The following is a 20,358-nucleotide window of genomic DNA, read 5'->3' as shown; positions in this document are numbered from 1 at the left end:
ATCTGTTGTGCCGGGGCAACTTCCTCATCCCTACCACCAGGTGCTGAGGCGCTGCTGTGAAGCGTGGACATGAGTGCTCCTGTGTAACTCAGAGCACAAGATCAGTGCACCCTACCAGGTGTGAAACAAATAGCTGGTGGGATCTTGCTGTACAGCTCAGGGAGCTCAGCTCAGTGCTCTGTGATGACCCCGAGGGGTGGGGGTGGGGTAGGCCCAAGAGGGAGGGATAGATGTGTACATATGGCTGACTCACGTCTTCGTACAGCAGAAACTGACACATCATAAGGCAGCTGTACGCCAGTAAGAAAAACAGCGCAGTCCTCAGCGATGACCTTCACACTGTCCCTTCTCTCAACTCATCCTGAGGTGCTGGTTTGGAAAGCTTGATGGAGGTGCTGGCTTATGACCTGGCTTGGCAGGTGTTTCCAGCCTCAGAACCCAGGACTGTCCCTCAGCTTGCCACCCAGAGGTGCTGCGGGTGGCTGTGAAGTCAAGATATTTGCTCCTTTCCCCAGATCTAGTGCTCTCACTTTCCTCTGTCAAAAGACCCAAACATAGCCGCTTGAAATAGACAACCTATGTAGTCCTGTAATAGAAATGAAACTTAATGTTTAATAATAATAAAAAAAGCTCCCCCCAAAGAAATCTTCAGGTCTAGGTTTCATTGGAGAATTCTACCAAACATTTAAGGAATAATTTTACACAAACTCTTGCAGAAAATGGAAGCAAAGAGAATGCTTCCCAACTTGGTTTTATACAACTATTATTACGCTGATACCAAAAGTAGATTACTATCTACAAAAAAAGGGGAAGCTACATATCAAAAACTTACATGAACTTAGATACAAAAATCCTCAGCAAAATTTTAGCAAAGTAAATCTTGCAGTGTATGAAAAGAATTATACACTGTGAAGAAGTGGAGTTCTTCGCTGGTGTACAAGGCTGCTTCAGCATTCAAGTTAGTCAATATAAACCATCATATCAAGTGAAAAAAATTATATGATTATATTGGTTTACACATAAAAAGCATTTGACAAAATCCAACAATAGTTTGTGATTAAAAACTCTCATCAGACTAGGAATGGAGAGGAATTTCTGTAACTTGTAAGCTTTCCAGGTGGCGCAGTGGGAATCTGCCTACCGGTGCAGGAAACGCAAGAGACACAGGTTCAATCCCTGGATCAGGAAGCTCCCCAGGAGAAGGAAATGGCAACCCACTCTAGTATTCTTGCCTGGAGAATCCCCATGGACAGAGGAGCCTGGAGGGCTACAGTCCATGGGGTTGCAAAGAGTTGGACAAGACTTAGTGAGTAAACAACAGCAAATCCTTCTCTGGACTGGATTATGCTTTGAATCTACTTATCAAAGTAGAGGTGGATATTTCAGAGACCAGGAGTCAATACTTTTCATAGTATTCTTCTGTTACCGACGTGCCTTCCACCCTCTATCTGAAGGTGCGTCTCTTTAGTGATCCTGAAGGCGCCGTGGCCGCTGCCCCGTGACGGGGGAGAGGTGGGCACAGCGACCTGTGCTTCGCAGTTAGCACGCTTTACATGTTTCCCTTTGAGCGGGATCGGAGGTCGTCTGACCCTTTCATCATTTTCCTGGGGCAGAGGTTGTGAGCCCTTGGTGAAATTTAATTGCAGCCTCCACCAAATCTAATTACTGTCCACACTCATGAAATCCCATTATAACTTTCTTCTGCTTCATCAGAGATACCCTAGGACAGGTCCCTTCTTAATCCACTGTGGCAGATTTCCTAAGGAACATCAGCCACAGGCTTTGCATACATTGTTTATTACTCCAGGAAAATATATGCAAAAATTCAAATGACCTATAGTCCTACTTGCTTAAAAACCAAGCACATATCTGGTTTCTTAGGGATTAAGAAAGGGATGTCACTGTCCCCTCCCTGCCTCTGGAGTATTTTCCCGAGAATTCAGATATTTTGTTTTGTTTTTCTTTTTTCCTACTTTTGAAAATTTCAAACAGAAATTTCAAGAGAAAATTGAACTACTGGTATAATATCACTTGGGCATATTCTACACCTCCAAATGTTAAGATTTTGCTTTATTTAAGTGGTCTCATTCTTATTTTCTCTATACACACGTGCATGCGTGCACACGTGTTTATGTGTGTGTGTGTGTATGTAACCATTTGAAAGTTGTAGACATCAGACATTTCATCCCTAAATTAAACGTCAACATTCATTTTTTAAAATAAGGACATTTTCTTACAGAAGCACAATACTGTACACCTACGCAAATGAACAGGAATACCGTAATGAAAGTGAAGTAAAAGTGTTAGTTGCTCAGGCACGTCTGACTTTTCGACCCCATGGACTGTAGCCTGCCAGGCTCCTCTGTCCATGGGATTCTCCAGCAAGAATATTGGAGTGGGTTGCCATTTCCTTCTCCAGGGGATCTTCCTGACCCAGGGATTGAACCTGGGTTTCCTACATTGCAGGCAGATTCTTTACCTTCTGAGTTACCAGGGTAACTCAGCAAAAAGTAATTAGTATTCCTGGAGATATGTGATGGCTTTGCATCCATAAAACAAAAACATCCCGGGGACCTCCCTGGCAGTCCAGTGTAACCACAGACTTCGAATGTGTGGTGGTTGTTTAGTCTCTAAGTCCTGTCTGACTCTTTGTGACCCATGGACTGTAGCCCACCAGGCTCTTCTGTCCATGGGATTCTCCAGGCAAGAATACTGGAGTAGGTATTTCCTTCTCCAGGGGATCTTCCTGACCCAGGGATTGAACCCGGGTCTCCTGCATCGCAAGAAGATTCTTTCACTCACTGAGCCACCAGGGAAGCCGAAGGGAAGTAAAAGGGAAAGGCTAAGAGACATGGATGATCCTGTCCAGGGAACTGATGACATTCCCCAAAGAGGGAGCAGACAACACAGAGAGGCGGATGAAATCAGAAAAATGAAAGAAGACAGTTTCCCAAACCTGAAGAAAGTCACAAGTCTTTCTTCACAGCAGGCAGGACCCACCAGACAAAGTCAGAGCCTGAGAACAGTCTGGAGAATTTCAGATCACCAAGTAAGGACAGAGAGAGGGCATCCAGATGTTAGACTGAAAACAAACGTCAGATTATTTGTTAAGAAAAGAGTCGGATTGACCTCAGCCCTATTGGCTGCAGCACTGGAGGCTGGAGAAGTGACTCCTGACTCCGCTGCACCCACACGTCTCTGGGGCTCTTGTCACAGTCGGACTCTGGTGTGGGTCCTGGGCTTCTGCATTTCCAGCAAGCTCCTGGGTGACGGTGACGCTGCTGCTCTGCAGACCACAGTTTGAGTGGCCAGGGTCTGGAATAAAATAGAACGATGCCTTTAGAACTCAGAAGAAAATTACTTTGAATGTAAAGTTTTACAGCTAGCTAAATTATTCATCAAATATGAGCCAGACTTACAGATATTCAAATGTTCGGGAGGTTTACTTTGCCATGCACTTTCTGAAAAATCTTACTTGTAGATGAGGTGGGGAAAAGTGTAAAACAAGTGAATAATTAGAAAGATATCTGTGGATAGTCAATGGAAATTTGCTGTATAACTCAGGGAGTTCAAACTGGGGCTCTGTAACAACCTGAAGGGCTGGGATGGGGAGGGAGGTGGGAGGGATTCAGGAGGGAGGGGACGTATGTGTGCCTATGGCTGATCCATGGTGATGTTTTGTAGAAACCAACACAACCCTCTAAAGCAATTATCCTTCAATTAAAAATGAATAAATTTTAATAAAGAAAGACATCTATGCTTTCTGGAGCTAATCCAAGAGGAGTGTGTGTAAAGAAATACCTGCATAGTCGTGGCCAACACAGTTAGTCCAAATTAGGACAAGAAGTCAGAGCGCTCAAAAGAATGACTTTGAGAAGGAAATGATTTCTATTCAACAAGTAGAATAATTAAGAAGCAAGAAAATGCTTAGTCATGATGGAAAAGCCATATGGTTCTTCTTGCAACAAGTGGGAAAATAGTTGATCAAGACTCTAGGAAAAACAAAACTGCTCGGCAAAAGCATGTTCCAAATAGGAAGCAAGAGAACTATGTTTGACCTTGGCATTTGGAAGCTTCTTCTCTAGCAGAATGAAAACTGCTTAAGAATGGTTATTTCTGAAGTGACGTTCTAGAGGTAAGGGGTTGGGTAAGAGACTTGCACTTTTTATTTAAGACTATTTAATATGGCCTAAACTTTTTAAATTGGAGGAGACTTGCTTTACAATATTGTTAGTTTCTCTTGTACAGCAAAGTGAATCAGCCGTATGCATACATGTATCCCCTCCCTCTTAAGCCTCCCGCCCACCCCATCCCACCTCTCCAGGTCTTCACAGAGCACTGAGCTGAGCGCCCCGTGCTGTCTATTTTATACATGGTAGTGTAAATGGCATATGTCCATCCTCCTCTGCCAGTTCATCGCCCGTCTCCTTCCTGCCCTGTGCCCACCTGCCCACTCTCTGTCTGCGTCTGTATTCCTGCTTAGTAAATAGGTTCACCAGTACCATCTTTCCAGATTCCTGATATAATATATGACATTTGTTTTTCTCTTTTGACTTATTTTACTCTGTATGACAGACTCTATACTCATCCACATCACTACAGATGACCAGTTCTGTTGCTTTTTATGCCTGAGCGATTTTCCATTGCATATGTACATCTTTATCTGTTCTTCTGCTGATGGACAGGTAGGTTGCTTCCATGTCCTAGCTATTGTAAATAGTGCGCAATGATCTTTGGGGTACATGTGTCTTTTTGAATTAGGATTTTCTCAGGATATATGCCCAATAATGGGGTTACTAGATCATGTGGTAGTTTTATTCCTATTAAAAATTTTTTTTAATTAAAAATTGAGTATATTTAAAACCATTAAAATAAATTGGCCCTCCCTTGTAGAAACACATTTATTGCATTCTTACTCATTGGTGTGAATCAATTTTTACTATATAAAATAAAGGAACTATGAGTAAAATATAGAAAAAAAGAAATAGTCCTTCCCTTAAATATAAAAAATAAAGGAGGGAAGAGAAGGAATGAAGAGTAACAAAGAAAGGCCTCACTGAGAGAACAAATGCTGCATGCGAGTGCACGCGCGCACACACACGCACACTCACGCACACGCACACATGCACGCACACGCACACATGTACACACACACGCACACACGCACACGCGCACACGTGCACACGCACGTGCACACACACGTGCACACCTGCACACACGCACGCACACACGCACACACACACACACACACACACACACCTTACTGTTCTCCCCATCCCCATCGCTGGGGTGAATTCCAGATTCTTCTCCAAGACAGCCTGGACCTCAGGTGCTACAACGAAGCGTTGGGACAGGTACGATGTTGGGCAAGGACTCGACCTCAGGCTGTAGAACCCTGACTCCTTCTGCTCCTAAAGGAAGCACACAGTTCCTTTAGAAAACCTGAAAGAACATTCCCTCTGGGGCCCCAGCCTTCTGGCTATCAGTGAGTCCTAGCAATCAGCTGGTGGAGGTGTTGAGATGCCAGAAGGAGCGAGGTGCAGGTACTCCTGAAACCAGAGATGAGGGCTGGGGCGACCCTATCACAGGGCCTCGGAGCATCAGTTCTAAAAGAGCTGAGATCTGGCTGTACAAGGAGGGGTCTGAGGAACAGCTGGTATGGGGGTGACCGGACTGTGGATGACGGCCAGTCATCCTGAAAGACCAGCCGCCCTCCCCTTCTGAGGGCTTCTTGGAGAGAAAGAACGAGGGCGTGGGCTGAGGGCCTGCCTGACCCAGCAAAGTCAGAGACAGATAGTTCAACAGATCTTCCGGAGGTTTACAGGTGGGATCTACAGATGAGCTGTGCAGAATCACCTCGGATGATGGCAGAAGCACAGAAAAAGGGAGATGTGTGAATGGGCCAGAGGCAGGCAGAGGCCGGCCTAGTGGAGGCTGAAGACCACCATGCGGGAAGTAGACATAGGGTGGGGACCGAGTCTCGGCCGAGAGGAGGGAAATGGCCTTGGAAAGGCGGGAGGCGGCCGCGTGAAGATTGGGGGTAGAATTTGGCGCAGAGCATTTACAAAACGTGGTCACCCATTCTGGGGCACTTGAAGGGACTTTGGGATAGTACCCTTTTAGAAAAGCAAGGTAGTTTCAAACAGACGTTCTGGTTTTCTCTTCCAAATCCACTGACGCGTAACAAATCTGGTGCTAATTCTTTCAAAGCCAGATGTTCCAGCGTCTGACTGTTGAAGGCTCTCCTCAAGAACTCTGTGTGTGAGGTTTGGGAGAAAGAGAGCCTTCTGAATCTGAGCCTCGTCACCTGTACTTCTGAGCTCGCCAGAGTGGCTTCTTCATTTTCTGTACAGAAATCACTCTTGCTCTCTCTCTGTCTTTGTCCTTTTTATTTCCTCCTCCCTCCCTCCTTCTCCCTTTCTCCCTGTCTCTTTCCTTCCTTCCTTCTTTCTTTCTCTCCTTCTAGCCAGAGAATCATTACAGATTCTCCTCAAAGAAATCTGACCTTGATGGGATGTCCAGCATTTGAAAGAGGCAAACAGTTACTATACTCAGTGGGAGATAATGCCCAGTTGGCCTTTTCTTCAGCCTCACTCCCCAGGGGACACCTGAATTGCCCTTAGCTAGCTCATGTTGCCAGATGTGGATGGAAGAAAAACTCAGGACACGCAGTCCCATTTGTGTCTGCCCATCCTCCCGGGGCCTGGAGGGCCAGATCCAGCTTCTTGGGATGAAACCTGTGGTCAGAAGAGCCTGTACTTAGACGGAAAGGATGAACCTATGGTTACTGAGGGGAGACATGGGGGGAAGGGACAGTTGGGGAGTTTAGGATGGACATGTACACTGCTATATTTAAAATGAATAACCAACAGGGACCCACTGTATAGCACAGGGAACTCTGCTCAGTATTATGTGGCAGCCTGGGTGGGAGTCAGGTATGGAGAAGGGACACACGTATATGTATGGCTGAGTCCCTTCGCTGTTCACCTAAAACTATCACAGCATAGCCAATTGGCTCTACCCTAATACGAAATGAAATGTTTGGAAAAGAAGAGCCTATGCTGGCTTGCTGCTCTGCTCTCACTGTCTTGAGATCCTTAATCATTTTTGTACAAGGTGCTCTGCACTTCTGTTTTGCCCTGGGTCCTATGGCCAGTCCTGCCAAGGGCATGGTCTGGGACTGCAGTGCCACAGGTATGGCCACTTGGAAGGAAGCCGTTGTCCTCCTCGGTATAAGCCTGAGTGCTGCCCGCTGCTTGGCTTGTGCTGCTGTAGAGAGGATAACGTAGGCTGACTTTTCCTTAGAGACCGTGCTTTCTATCCTCATCGACTCTAAGTGTTTCTGCTTTGGCAGCAGACACAGCTCGTTAGGCTTTTTAATCCAAGTTTCTCTGTAGCTGACATGAATCAGTGAAATACTCAGTGTGTAGACATGCTAGTTGCTTCGTAGATGCCTTGAGAGGCCATTCGACCTAAAAAATTATTTGTAATTGTGCTATATAATCAGTGTTCCCTGATGCATAGGATATTCATTGTAAACGCATGTTTGTGACATCATTATTCTGCATAACTACTCAGACTCATGGTTTCCAAATGTCGGCTGTAGATTCACTTGATTCCTTCTGCAGGTGGGGTCTTTTACAAAAGGCAAGAGTATAGCTATTTTGGCTGCTCAGTTCCCCAGAGTTCTCTTAAGGAAGGGACTCCTGAGCAGGTGCAGCGAGACTCAGGCCCTGGGAATTAATCAAGTGGATAAAGGAAAATAAAGAGTCTTCATCTTTTGAGCCAGAGAACTGTGTCCAAAGCCGCAGAAACCATCATCTGGAAAGAAATAACATCACAAGTTGTCTTAAGAAAATCTGGTGTAAGTTTTCAAAACACCAGACCTAGAGGATATGACTATTTGTATTGAAAGGAAGTATATTTTATTTTATAAAATGGGTTTCTTTTACTACCAGGTTCATTTTTAAGTAATGAACTCTCTGCTACAACTCAAACATTCAGTATATACAAATTTTACTGACTCTCCTAGTTTTGATCATCACTATTGCTATGTGAGGGCTTCCCAGGTGGCTCAGTGGTAAAAAATCTATTTGCCAGTGCAGGAGACACTGGAGATGTGGGTTCAGTCCTTGGGTCAGGAGGATCCCCTAAAGGAGCAAATGGCAACCCACTCCAGTACTCTTGCCTGGAGAATCCCATGGACAGAGGAGCCTGGCGGGCTGCAGTCCATGGGGTCACACAGAGCACGCACACACATTGCTGTGTAAGATTATCATTTTGGGGGTAATCTGGGTGTGGCTCGACAAAACCTCTCTGTTTCATTTTAATTTTTCAACTTTTGTGTGTATAATTATTTTAAAGTAGAAAATTAAAAATTATATGTGTGTGTAGGGGGGTGTTATGTGCTCAGTCCTGTCTGACTATTTGTGACCCCCATGGACTGTAGCTCACCAGCCTCCTCGGTCCATGGAATTTTCCAGGTGAGAATACTGATGTAAAAAAAGAAAAATTTTTAAAAAAAGAAAAAAGAATACTGGAGTGGGTTGCCAGTTCCTACTCCAGGGGATCTTTCCGACCTAGGGATTGAACCTGTGTCTTCTGCACTCATATATATATATGTATATATATATGTGTGTGTGTTTGCATTATATATTTTATATAATGGCATATAATTTATTTATATTTTTCATTTTGTTGCTTATTATATAATGTATATATGGTATATGGTATATTATAACATATTCAGGAACACATATATGAAGTTAAAAAATCACGTCTTCATTGCATGCTCAGTTGAGAGACTGATGGATCTGTCTTTGCCTCTCCAGGTCATTTATCAAATAAAGTACTGAATGTAGAGACTGTCCTGACCAAACCCCATGGTAGCTGATAGCTCCAACTCTTTAATCTAAACTTCACCAAAGTGCATCAGCAGCAGAAAATAGACTCATTTTAAAAAATCAGCTTTTCTTGTCTCATGACCTAGAAAAAAAGGAACAATTCCAAAAACGAGGAGCAAAAAGGAAAAAGAAAAGAGTGAAGATCTAAACAGAGGAATTTGTGCTATTAGCCAGGCCCCAGTGTGTCTATCTTTTAAGTTTAACACCTAAACTGGATTATTATGTTCTAGAAATTTTAAAAAAATTAATAGTTTTTTGGCTACACTGTGCATCATATAGGATCTTCATTCCCCAGGCAGGGATAAAACCCTCACCCCTAGCAGCAGTCGCATGGAGTCTTAAGTGCTGGACCACGGGGGAAGCCCCGATGTTCTTCTAATTTTAAATCTAGTTAAAATGTGTTTGTTTTCCCAAATTAATTTGCTTAAATCAGAAAGGTAAGAGCCTATTCATTGGAAAAGACCCTGATGCTGGGGAAGATTGAGGGCAGGAGGAGGTTGGATGACATCATCAACTCAGTGGAGATAAATGTGAGCAATCTCTGGGAGATAGTGAAGGACAGGCAAGCCTAGTATGCTGCAGTCCTTGGGGTTGCCAAGAGTCAGACACGACCGACAACAACAAAATCAGAAAGGTGGACGTAGTGACAGAAGTTAAAGGAAATTGTTAAGGAACTGAATGGATCAGAGGAGATGCTGAACACAGAAAAGGGATTTATTTATTCATTCACTTATTCAAGAAAGATTCCTCAACTCCCATAGCCATTTGATGGAGTGAACGTGAACAAACTCTGACCTTGTGGCGCTTGCCTTCCGGAGGCAGAAGGATGAGAAAACAGCAGCAAGTTGTAACGCTTCATGTCCTTGGGTAGCAATAAACTCAGTGTGGAAAAATAAAGGCAGTGAAGGTCTGGAGTGGAGGCGTGGGAATCAGAGAGCAATGTTTAACATTGGGAGTGTTGTTTGTTGTCCACCAAGAGGGTGATGGAGTTAGAGCCATTGTAAATTTAATAGGTGAGCAAAAACAAACGATGTCTTAATCCCAGTGATGTCAGTGAAACTGACCTTGAGGGCCATATCATTTTGATTTTTATTCTAGTCAGAGTTAGTTGATCCCCACGGCCCACCCCTCCCCACCGCCCACCATTTTCCCTGTTGCTAGCAGTGTTTGATTTTCACACTTACTTTGTAGAGCATGCATGCATGCTAACTTGCTTCAGTCGTGTCCAACTCTTCTTGACCCTGTGGACCATAGTGCGCCAGGCTGCCATGTCTATGGGATTCTCCGGGCAAGAATACTGGAGTGGGTTGCCATGCCCTCCTCCACAGAATCTTCCCAACCCAGGGATCAAACCCACGTCTCTTATGTCTCCTGCATTGGCAGGGGGTTCTTTGCCACTAGCACCACCTGGGAAGCCCAACTGTGTACAGCAGGGACTACAAAAATGTTTATGTCCTTTGACCCCTAATACAGTGATCCTGATGCCCTCTTTTTCATAGTCAGTATTTTGTGACACCTCCTTTTCTATCCTGAAATGAAGTCATGGGTAATATCTATCTAGAGATATGATTTCAAGAATTCAAGACAATACTTCAAAGAAACAAAAGGAATGTGTAATAAGCCTGACTATATAGTAAGACACTGGCTTCCTTGGTAGCTCAGCTGGTAAAGAATCTGCCTACAATGCAGGAGACCCTGGTTCGATTCCTGGGTCGGGAAGATCTGCTGGAGAAGGGATAGGCTACCCACTCCAGTATTCTTGGGCTTTGCTGCTGGCTCCATTGGTAAAGAATCCACCTGCAATGCAGGAGATCTGGGTTCAGTCCCTGGTTTGGGAAGATACCCTGGAGAAGGAAATGGCTACCCACTCCAGTGTTCTGGCCTGGAGAATTCCATGGACTCTACAGTCCATGGGGTCACAAAGAGTCAGACATGACTGAGCGACTTTCAAATATATATATAGTAAGACATGGCTCCCCAGGTGACTCAGTGGGTAAAGAATCCATCTTCAATTCAGGAGAGTCGGCTTCACCTGGAGAGGGGAATGGCAACCCACTCCAGTATCCTTGCCGGAAAATTCCCATGGACAGAGGAGCCTGGTGGGCTACAGTCCATGCGGTCGCAGAGAGTCTGACACCACTGAGCACAAATTTTGCTGGAAGCCACTGGACCGTGTCTGTCTGCAGCAGTTAAGAACACCCTGGTGTTTGTTACATTTTTCACAAGTGGCTGACAACTGGTTTATACTGTGTGCAGGTTGTGGTTCGGGAACTGCTGGCTCAGTACACTAAGCAGTGTGAAGAAAGACCGGTCTCCAGCTTGCTCCGAAACTGGGCAGAATCAGGGAGTGACAGGCTGAGAACCAGGTATGTGATCACTCAGGCTGCTACCATCCTTGACCTGGAGTCTTCTTCTTGAGCCTGAGTATACAGAGCCTTGTACAGTTCACACTTGTTTAAATGTAGAATATTGATATAAAACAGATAATCAACAAGGACCTAGTGAATAGCACAGGGAACTCTGCTCAATATTCTGTAATAACCTATATGGGAAAAGAACCTGAAAAAGAGCAGATATAACTAAACACTTTGCTGTACACCTGAAACTAAACCAACATTGTCCATCGACTATGTGCATGCTTGCTCAGTCGTGTCCGACTCCACGACCACATGGGATGTGGCCCACCAGGCTCCTCTGTCCATGGAATTTCCCAGTCCAGAATACCGGAGTGGGTTGCCATTCCTGCTCCAGGGGATATTTCCAACCCATGGATTGAACCCATACCTTTGTGTTTAAAAAAATACTGATATGTGGAAACATATATATGAATATGTAATTTCAATACTCATGCGCCCACAATCCACCTTAAGGACAGAAGACTGCTGATTCTGCTCCTTCTACACGTGTTCCTTCCTTTTAGCACGTCCACTGTTGCAAGGACTTTACAGGTTTTTGTTATTTCCATTTCACAGATGAGGAAACAGACACAGAGGTTAAGCATTTTGCCCAAGATTACATGCCGGTGGGTGACAAAGCTAGAATTTGAATCCAGACAGTTGGGCTCCAGGATCCATGCTTTGGGTTGTTTTCACGGATCTTTCGTGTGTTATCTATAAGCTTGATAAATAAGGTGTAATGTGTGTGGTATTCTGTAGCTTCCTGTTTTCACTCAATATTTCGCTTCTTAGGTTCATCCAATTTATCATGTGTGGCTGAAGAGCTTCTGTCTCTGCTCATAATATTTGATCATGTGTCTGTGCTACAAGTTACTTATGCCTTCTAATCCCCAATATCAGTGGATATTTGGGTTGTATTTTTGATATCTTGCACAACACTCTTATGAAAAATCTTGTACATGTCTTCTGCAGAACGTGGGCAAGAATTTCTACAGGGCTTTCAAACTTAGTTGCCATGACTCAGAGTGAGAAATACGTTGTATGTCACCATGGACACCCACACACCCATAGAGTCCCCTTCCCTTCCTCGCCACCACAGACACAGATGAAACAAACATGCTGTGAAACCGTGCTCATCCTAGTACTCGGAATGTTCTCTGATGTTTTTTAATTTTGTTTTTTAAAAATACTGATCTCAATCAGTTAAACTGATTTCATGTGCCGTTTAAGCGATTTTCAATCTGTTGCCTGAAAAAACACTCCTTAATAGCGTATATTACCCAGGTGTGAAATTGCTGTGTTGTGGGTATGCCAGAGTTGAACTTGACTAGATCACGCCGATTTATTTTTCAAAGTGACTGCATACATTTTTTATCCCCACTAACAGCCTGTGTCTTATGACACCAACATTTGGCATTGTCAGATTTAATTTTTGTCAGTATAAGATAAAGATCTCACACTGTGGCTTTTTTAAGTTATTTTATTTTTAATTGGAGGATAGTTACTTGACAGTATTGTGATGGTTTCTGCCCTACATGAATCAGCTGTAGGTATACATATGTTCCCTCCCTCTTAAACCTCCCTGCACCCCCACCTTCCTCCCCACCCCCAGCCCCTCTAGGGTGTCACAGAGCACCAGCCTTGGATTCCCTGTGTCATACAGCAAACTCCCACTGGCTGTATACTTTCCATCCGGTCATGTATGTTTCAGTGCACTCTCTCAAATCGTCCCACCTTCTTTCTCCCCGACTGTGTGCAAGTCTGTTCTCTCTGTCTGCATCTTTGCTGCTGCCCTGTAGATAGGTTCATCAGTACCATCTTATCAGTACCATTTTTCTAGATTCCATATATATATATATATATGTATGTATTTGGGTTAATACACCATATCTGGCTTTCTCTTTCTGACTTACTTCACTTCATATAATAGGCTCTAGGTTTGTCCACCTCATTAGAATCTAGTCAGATATTTACTTTTATTTCTTTATTTGACTGCACCGGGTCTTAGTTACAGCAGCAGGATCTTTAGTTGGGGCATTTGGGATCTAGTTCCCTGACTCAGGATTGAACCCGAGCCCCCTGAATTGAGAGCACGGAGTCTTAGCCACTGAACCACCAGAGAAGTCCCTCACTAGGGCCTGAGAATTGCATTTCTCTTATTATTATTATAGTTGAGCATGCTTTCACATTCTCTTTCCCATTTGTACTTCTTATGCAAAATGCTGGTCATGCATTTTGTCAGTTTTTCTGTTTTTGTTTTGTTTGGTCTTAGTCGGTATTGATTTTTAGATGTTACAGCTATCTTCTCCAAGTTTGTGGCTTGTCTTTTGTTTTCTTTATGATGTCTTCGATTAACATAAATTCTTCAATTACAGTTGAATTTATTAATCTTTTCTTTTATATCCCACACTTCCTGTATCTTGTCTACTTTGTGAAATACATATGTTTTAATATTGTTGAGAGTTTGAGAGTTTCACCTTTCACCTTGAATTCTTGAATCCATTAGAAATTTCTGTCCGTGGTGTGAGGAAGGGATTTCATTTCATTTTCTTTCTCCTGTGGGGATTGTCAGTTTTTCCAGCCCAATTTTCTGAATTCTCTGCCTTTCTCTAGTGATCTGGAATGCCCTGCTGGCATTCATTAAACTTTTACATATATGGAAGTCCATTTCTTCCTGGTCTGCTTGTGTGCGCTTTTTTAAGTGGGTTAGTTAGTTTGGCTGCTCCGGGTCTCAGTGCAGCACACAGGATCCTTGATCTTCAGGGCAGCACGCAGGATCTTTTTGGTTGCGAGTGCAGACTCTTAGTTGTGGCATGCGGGACCTAGTTCTCTGACTGGGGGTCGGATCTGGGCCCCCTGCATTGGGAGGGTGGACTCATAGCCACTAGACCACCAGGGAAGTCCCTGTTTGAATATTTGGAATCTAACAAAACACTGTCTCTATTCCACTAGATTTATAACAGTGTTATAGTATTATGTGGTACATATTACATATTATACTATTATATCTAAAATATAATTCAGAATTGTGGTGGCTATTCTGGGTCTTTTGTACATCCTTACAAGTGTGATAGTAAGTTTGTCCAATTCCTCCAAAAAAAAAAAAAGAAAGAAAGAAAAGAACATACATACAGCAAAAGGACAAATATTACATGGTTGCACTTATGTGAGGTATTATCTACAGTAGTCAAGTTCGTAGAGACAGATAGTAGAATAGTGGGGCTTCCCTGTGGTCTGATGGTTAAGACCTTTCAATGCAGGGGGTGAGAGTTTGCTCTCTAGTTGGGGAACTAAGACCCCACCTGCCTAGCAACCATAAAATCCAAACATAAAACAGAAGCAATATTGTAACAAATTCAATGAAGACTTTCAAAAAGGACCCACCTTAAGGGGAAAAAAATCTTTAAAAAGAAGAAAGTAGAAGGCGATGGCACCTCACTCCGTACTCTTGCCTGGAAAAATCCCATGGATGGAGGAGCCTGGTGGGCTGCAGTCCATGGAGTCGCTGGGAGTCGGACACAACTGCGTGACTTCACTTTCACTTTTCACTTTCATATATTGGAGAAGGAAATGGCAACCCACTCCAGTGTTCTTGCCTGGAGAATCCCAGGGACAGGGGAGCCTGTTGGGCTGCCATCTATGGGGTCGCACAGAGTCGGACATGACTGAAGTGACTTAGCAGCAGCAGCAGCAGCAGAACAGTGGTTACCAGGGGCCAGTAGGAGGAGGAAATGGGCATAGTGTTCACTGGCTGCAGAATTTCAGTTTGGGAAAATGAAAAAGATTTGAAGATGAGTAATAGTAATGGTTGCATGATAATGTGAATGTATTTAATGCTGCTGAACTATACCCTTAAAAAGGTTAAGGTAGCAGATTTTATGTTATGTTTATTTTACCACAGTTTTTAAAAAGTCTACTGAAATTTTCTTTGGAAGTGTATTAAATCTATAGATTTGCAGAAAAATTGACATGCTTGTAAAACTGAACTTCCTCTCAAAGATTTTAACCTCCCAAGTGTCTTCCAGAGTTTTATAATTTCTTTCCAACATAGTACAACTTTGGACAGATTTATTACTGGGTCCTTTATAATTTTGTGGTTGCCATAAAAAGAACATTTTTTAAATTATGGGGTTTTTTTTGTTCTTGATTTATTATATACACTGTTGACTTTTGTATATAAACCTGACCATAAAAAATGTCATTTAAATGTGCTGATAGATTCTTTGGATTTCCATAGACAGTCATACCATCTGCAAATAGTAAATTTTATTCCTTCTTTTCCAGTTATTGCTTCTTTTGTTTGTTTTTGTGAGAAGGTGCCCTATTCCTGATTTTTAAAAGAATTAGTTTGATATTTCACTGTTAAGAATACATTTGCTAAAGTGTTTGATAGGCATACTTTACTCCTAAGGAAGCTCCATTTACTGTTATTTTAAACATGTTTTTATCATTATTTGATGATGAATTTTACTGCAAATGATTTTTTGTCTATTAAATTATCATGTTATTTCTTCTTATCCTGTTTTGATAAATAACACTTGTGTGCTTAAGAAACACTTAGGGTTGTCATATTGTATTATTATTTTTATATTTTCCTGGGTTTGACTTGTTAGTATTATTTTTAGGGTTTTTGTGTACTTATTAGCTTATTGTTTTCCTTTCTCATACTTCCCTGATTGGATTTATATCAAGTTTTCCTGGCCACAGAAGTTATTTTGGGAGTAGTTTCTTATTCTGTAGAAGAATCTGAGAAGTTATTTGAAAACTATCTGGGTCTGGGTAATATTTAAACAACTGATTCAATTAGTTTAATTGTTTTAAGACCATTTAGGCTTTCTCTTCTTCTGCCAGTTTTGGTAAATGATATTTTTCTAGGAATTTGTCTGTTTGATTTCAGATTTACTGGTCTAAGGTTTATCACGTTGCTGTTGTTTAGTCTCTCAGTCATGTCCAACTCTTTGAGATCACATGGACTGTAGCCTGCCACACACCTCTGCCCATAGGGTTGTCCAGGCAAGAATACTGGGGTGGGTTGCCATTTCCTTCTCCAGTAAGGTTTATCATACTATTCTCTAATTATCCTTTTAACTTCTGCTCGATCGGTAGTTCAGTTCAGTTCAGTTCAATCGCTCAGTTGTGTCTGACTCTGCGACCCCATGGACTGCAGCACGCCCGGCTTCCTTGTCCATTACCAACTCCTGGAGCTTACTCAAATTCATGCCCATTGAGTTGGTGATGCCATCCAACCATCTCATCCTCTGTCGTCCCCTTCTCCTCCCGCCTTCAATCTTTCCCATCATCAGGGTCTTTTTCAAATGAGTCAGTTCTTCGCATCAGGTAGCTAAAATATCAGAGTTTCAGTTTCAGCATCAGTCCTTCCAGGACTGATTTCCTTTAGGATGGACTGTTTGGATCTCCTTGCTGTCCAAGGGACTCTGAAGAATCTTCTCCAACACCACAGTTCAAAAGCATCAATTCTTCTGCACTCAGCTTTCTTTATAGTCCAACTCTCACATCCATACATGACTACTGGAAAAACTAAAGCTTTGACTAGATGGACTTTGTTGGTAAAGTAATGTCTCTGCTTTTGTCTAGGTTGGTCATAACTTTTCTTCCAAGGAGCAAGCGTCTTTTAATTTCATGGCTGTAGTCACCATCTGCAGTGATTTTGGAGCCCCCCAAAATAAAGTCTGTCACTGTTTCCATTATTTCCCCATCTATTTGCCATGAAGTGGTAGGACCAGATGCCATGATCTTAGTGTTCTGAATGTTGAGTTTTAAGCCAGCTTTTTCACTCTCTTTCACTTTCATCAAGAGGCTCTTTAGATCTGTAGTTAGGTCCCAGTTTTCATTCCTAAAATTATTTATGGTGTTTTTTTTTCTCTCCTTTATTGTTGTTGTTTAATCTCACCAGATGTTTGTCTAATTTATTATTTTTTTCAAATGACCAACTTTTCCCTTTGTTGATCCTCTGACATACCTTTGCTTTTACTTCATTGATTTAGGCTCATAAATGTATTATCTTCTTTGTTCTACTTCTGAGGCACTTAATGTACTTTCTCCTTTTGTGTAATTTTTAAATTATCATTTTTATTTGGAGGAAGACTTTGGTCTTTATAACCCAAATAAACTAATTTTCAAGCAACTATTCATTAAAAAGTATAATCTTACAATCCTGATGAGAGACAGAGGAAATACACTAAATGATAGTATGGGACTTTGGGGGCTTTCCAGGCGATGTTAGTGGTAAAGAATCCACCTGTCAATGCAGGAGACGCAATAGACTTGGGTTCAATCCTGGAGGAGGTCATGGAAACCCACTCCAGTATTCTTGCCTGGAGAATCCCATGGACAGAAGAGCCTGGCAGGCTACATCCATGGGGTCACAAAGAATCGGACAGTACTGAAGTGACTTAGCGGGCACGCACACACGCCTGAGACTTTTCACATTGGTTGGCATGAATCTGTCCTTTTTCTCTTGTTTTGTAAGCTACTACTCATGTTCCTATTTATTCAAACTGTAGGCTGTCTTAAAGCTGGAAATAGCAGCTCCCATATCCGAAGATTGTTTCACTTAAATCTCCCTCTGTTTGGGGGTGTTTTTTAATCTTTTAATTTTATATAATTTTCTTTGATTTTATTTCAATTTGCACACTCTACAAAGTCAGTAAGTCTTTTTAACATTTCTATGGGCTTCCCAGTTGGTGCTAGTGGTAAAGAATCTACCTGCCAGTGCAGGAGATGCAGGTTTGATCTCTGGGTCAGGAAGATCCCCTGGAGGAGGAGATGGCAACCCACTCCAGTATTCTTGCCTGGAGAATCCCATGGACAGAGGAACCTGGTGGGCTACAGTCCATGGGGCCACAGAGTCAGACTTGACTGTGGCTGAGAACACAGCCCTGAATGGGCATTTTATAGAACTGATAGCTTCCCTCACAATTTATTAGCTGGAAAATTTACAACATATAAGTTGAAAGAACTGTACAATTCCCACCAGAACCAGTTCCACCCATTCAGGAAACAAGTTCCCCATCTACCTACATACCATCTGCCCCTCCATTTCTCTTCCAGATAGCAGAACAGGGGTGTTTCCATCATTTCAAAAGAAAAACAGATTCTCACCCATATGCAAATCTATATCCCTAGCAAATCTTCCAAGATAGACTTGAGATGTGCCAAAGGCAGTATTCCAAGTGTAAATGTTTGGAAAGTTCCAGTCCATTTATTTTTGTCTCGGTTATTATCCTCCAAAACAGTACACTCCTCTCTCCCACACATCCAGGTTTTACTGGTTCAGTCTGGCTGTAGTTTTCTCCTTATGTCCCCAAACCTTACTCACTCTCACTTTTATGTATATTAAGAAAAGCCTTTGTCATCCAACACATCTCCATGCACACACATTGTACCAGGCACTACTTCAGGTGTTGATGACACAGCAGTGACCTTGGGTTCTCAGCTTTCAGGAAACTTTGATGCAGGTAAAGCAGTTGGATGGCAGTCATACTGACAACTCACAAGAGAAGTGAGCGGATGGGAACACGAGGAACGATGGTCCCTGAAATCCCTCCAAGTAGGCGACTGTTTGTATGGACTCCCAGAGGCTACCCTTCATTTGAGCTGTGGGAGGAGTCAGTCATGGTACTGGGAAGACTCCATGTGGCCAGGTGAGGAGGGCAGGGCTAGGCTCTGATTGGGGCTGAGCTTCCTTCTGCAAACAGCTCCATTCTGCCCTTTCTTGTGCCAGTGTGTGCTGCCCTGTGCCCTCCCCTAAGGGGCTGCCACCGGGCCCCTCAGTGCTCTCGTCTACCCATGGATGCCTCAGAGGATGTGAGGGTGGAGGGAAATCAAGTCTCTGTACTGTACTTGAATGTTGTGTCACTTATATTATGAACATTTTCAAATGCTCAGGAGAATTGAAATAATATTAGGGAGCATTCACATACCCACCATAGAATCAACTAGTAACATGTGACTGTGCTGACTGTACCACATATATATCCATGTGTCAAGCCCTCAATTCATCCTTCAATTCACCTTTTTTTCTCTGATGCATTTCAAAGTAAACTACAGACATTAGCATATTTCTGAATAATGTGGAATGGACATTATTAACTAAATTTCAGTATTTGGTTACAGTTTTTTCTGCTTATGCAGAAGTTACATGGGGTTTCCCTGGTGGCTCAGCAGTAAAAAATCTGCTTGCAGTGCAGGAGACCTGGGTGCAATCCCTGGGTCAGGAAGATCCCATGGAGAAGGGAATGGCTACCCACTCAGTATTCTTGCCTGGAAAACTCCATGGACAGAGGAGCCTGGTGGGCTATAGTCCATGGGGTCACAAAGAGTTGGACACGACTGAGCAACTAACACTTTCATTTTTTCACTTTCATACTAAGGTTTGTTTTCCATTCTGTTTAAAATTTTTTTTTCAAATTTCTATGTTGAGGAATAATTGGCAAAAATTGTATATACATGTGAGCTGTGGGTTTGCCATATATGTGGCCTTTGTTATGTTGAGGTTTGTTCCCTCTGTACCCACTTTGTTGAGAGTTTTTATCATAATTTTGAATTTTGGGGGGAAGCTTTTTCTGCATCTACTGAGATGATCAGATGATTTTTATTCTTCAGTTTGTTAATGTGGTGGATCACACTGATTTGTGGATGTTGAACCATCCTTACATTCCTGGGATAAATCCCACTTGATCATGGTGTGTGATCTTTTTGGTGTATTGTTTTGTTTGGTTTGTTAATATTTTATTGAGGATTTTTGGATCTATGTTCATCAGATACCGGTCTGTAATTTTCTTTTTGTGTGTGATATTTTTATTGGTTTTGGTATCAGCCCAATTCTGGCATTCTAGAATGAGTTCAGAAATTTTCTTTTTTCTTTAATTTTTTGGGGATAGTTTGAGAAAGATAGGTGTTACTTCCTCAGATGTTTGGTAGAATTCACCTATGACACCATCTGGCCCTGGACTTTTGTTTGTTGGGAGATCTTTATTTTTTTCAATGATTCAATTTTATTACATGTAATTATTCTGCTCATATTTTCTATTTCTTCT

The 20,358-nt window shown here is 42.5% G+C and overlaps 1 protein-coding gene across 1 annotated transcript in view; it reads left to right on the top strand.

The window, feature by feature from the left end:
• Nucleotides 1-20,358, top strand: part of ACOXL (acyl-CoA oxidase like) — a 356,241-nt gene that overhangs the window by 240,276 nt on the left and 95,607 nt on the right. Inside the window, exon 14 of the mRNA XM_052647950.1 lies at nt 11,160-11,269. Coding sequence (XP_052503910.1) covers nt 11,160-11,269 — 110 coding nt within the window. The remainder of the gene's footprint in view (nt 1-11,159; nt 11,270-20,358) is intronic.

The sequence above is a fragment of the Budorcas taxicolor genome, chromosome 11 (assembly GCF_023091745.1).
Source record: "Budorcas taxicolor isolate Tak-1 chromosome 11, Takin1.1, whole genome shotgun sequence".
NCBI classification, from domain to species: domain Eukaryota; kingdom Metazoa; phylum Chordata; class Mammalia; order Artiodactyla; family Bovidae; genus Budorcas; species Budorcas taxicolor.
The sequence above is the reverse complement of the archived record's forward strand: the minus strand, read 5'-3'. Positions and strand labels throughout refer to the sequence as shown.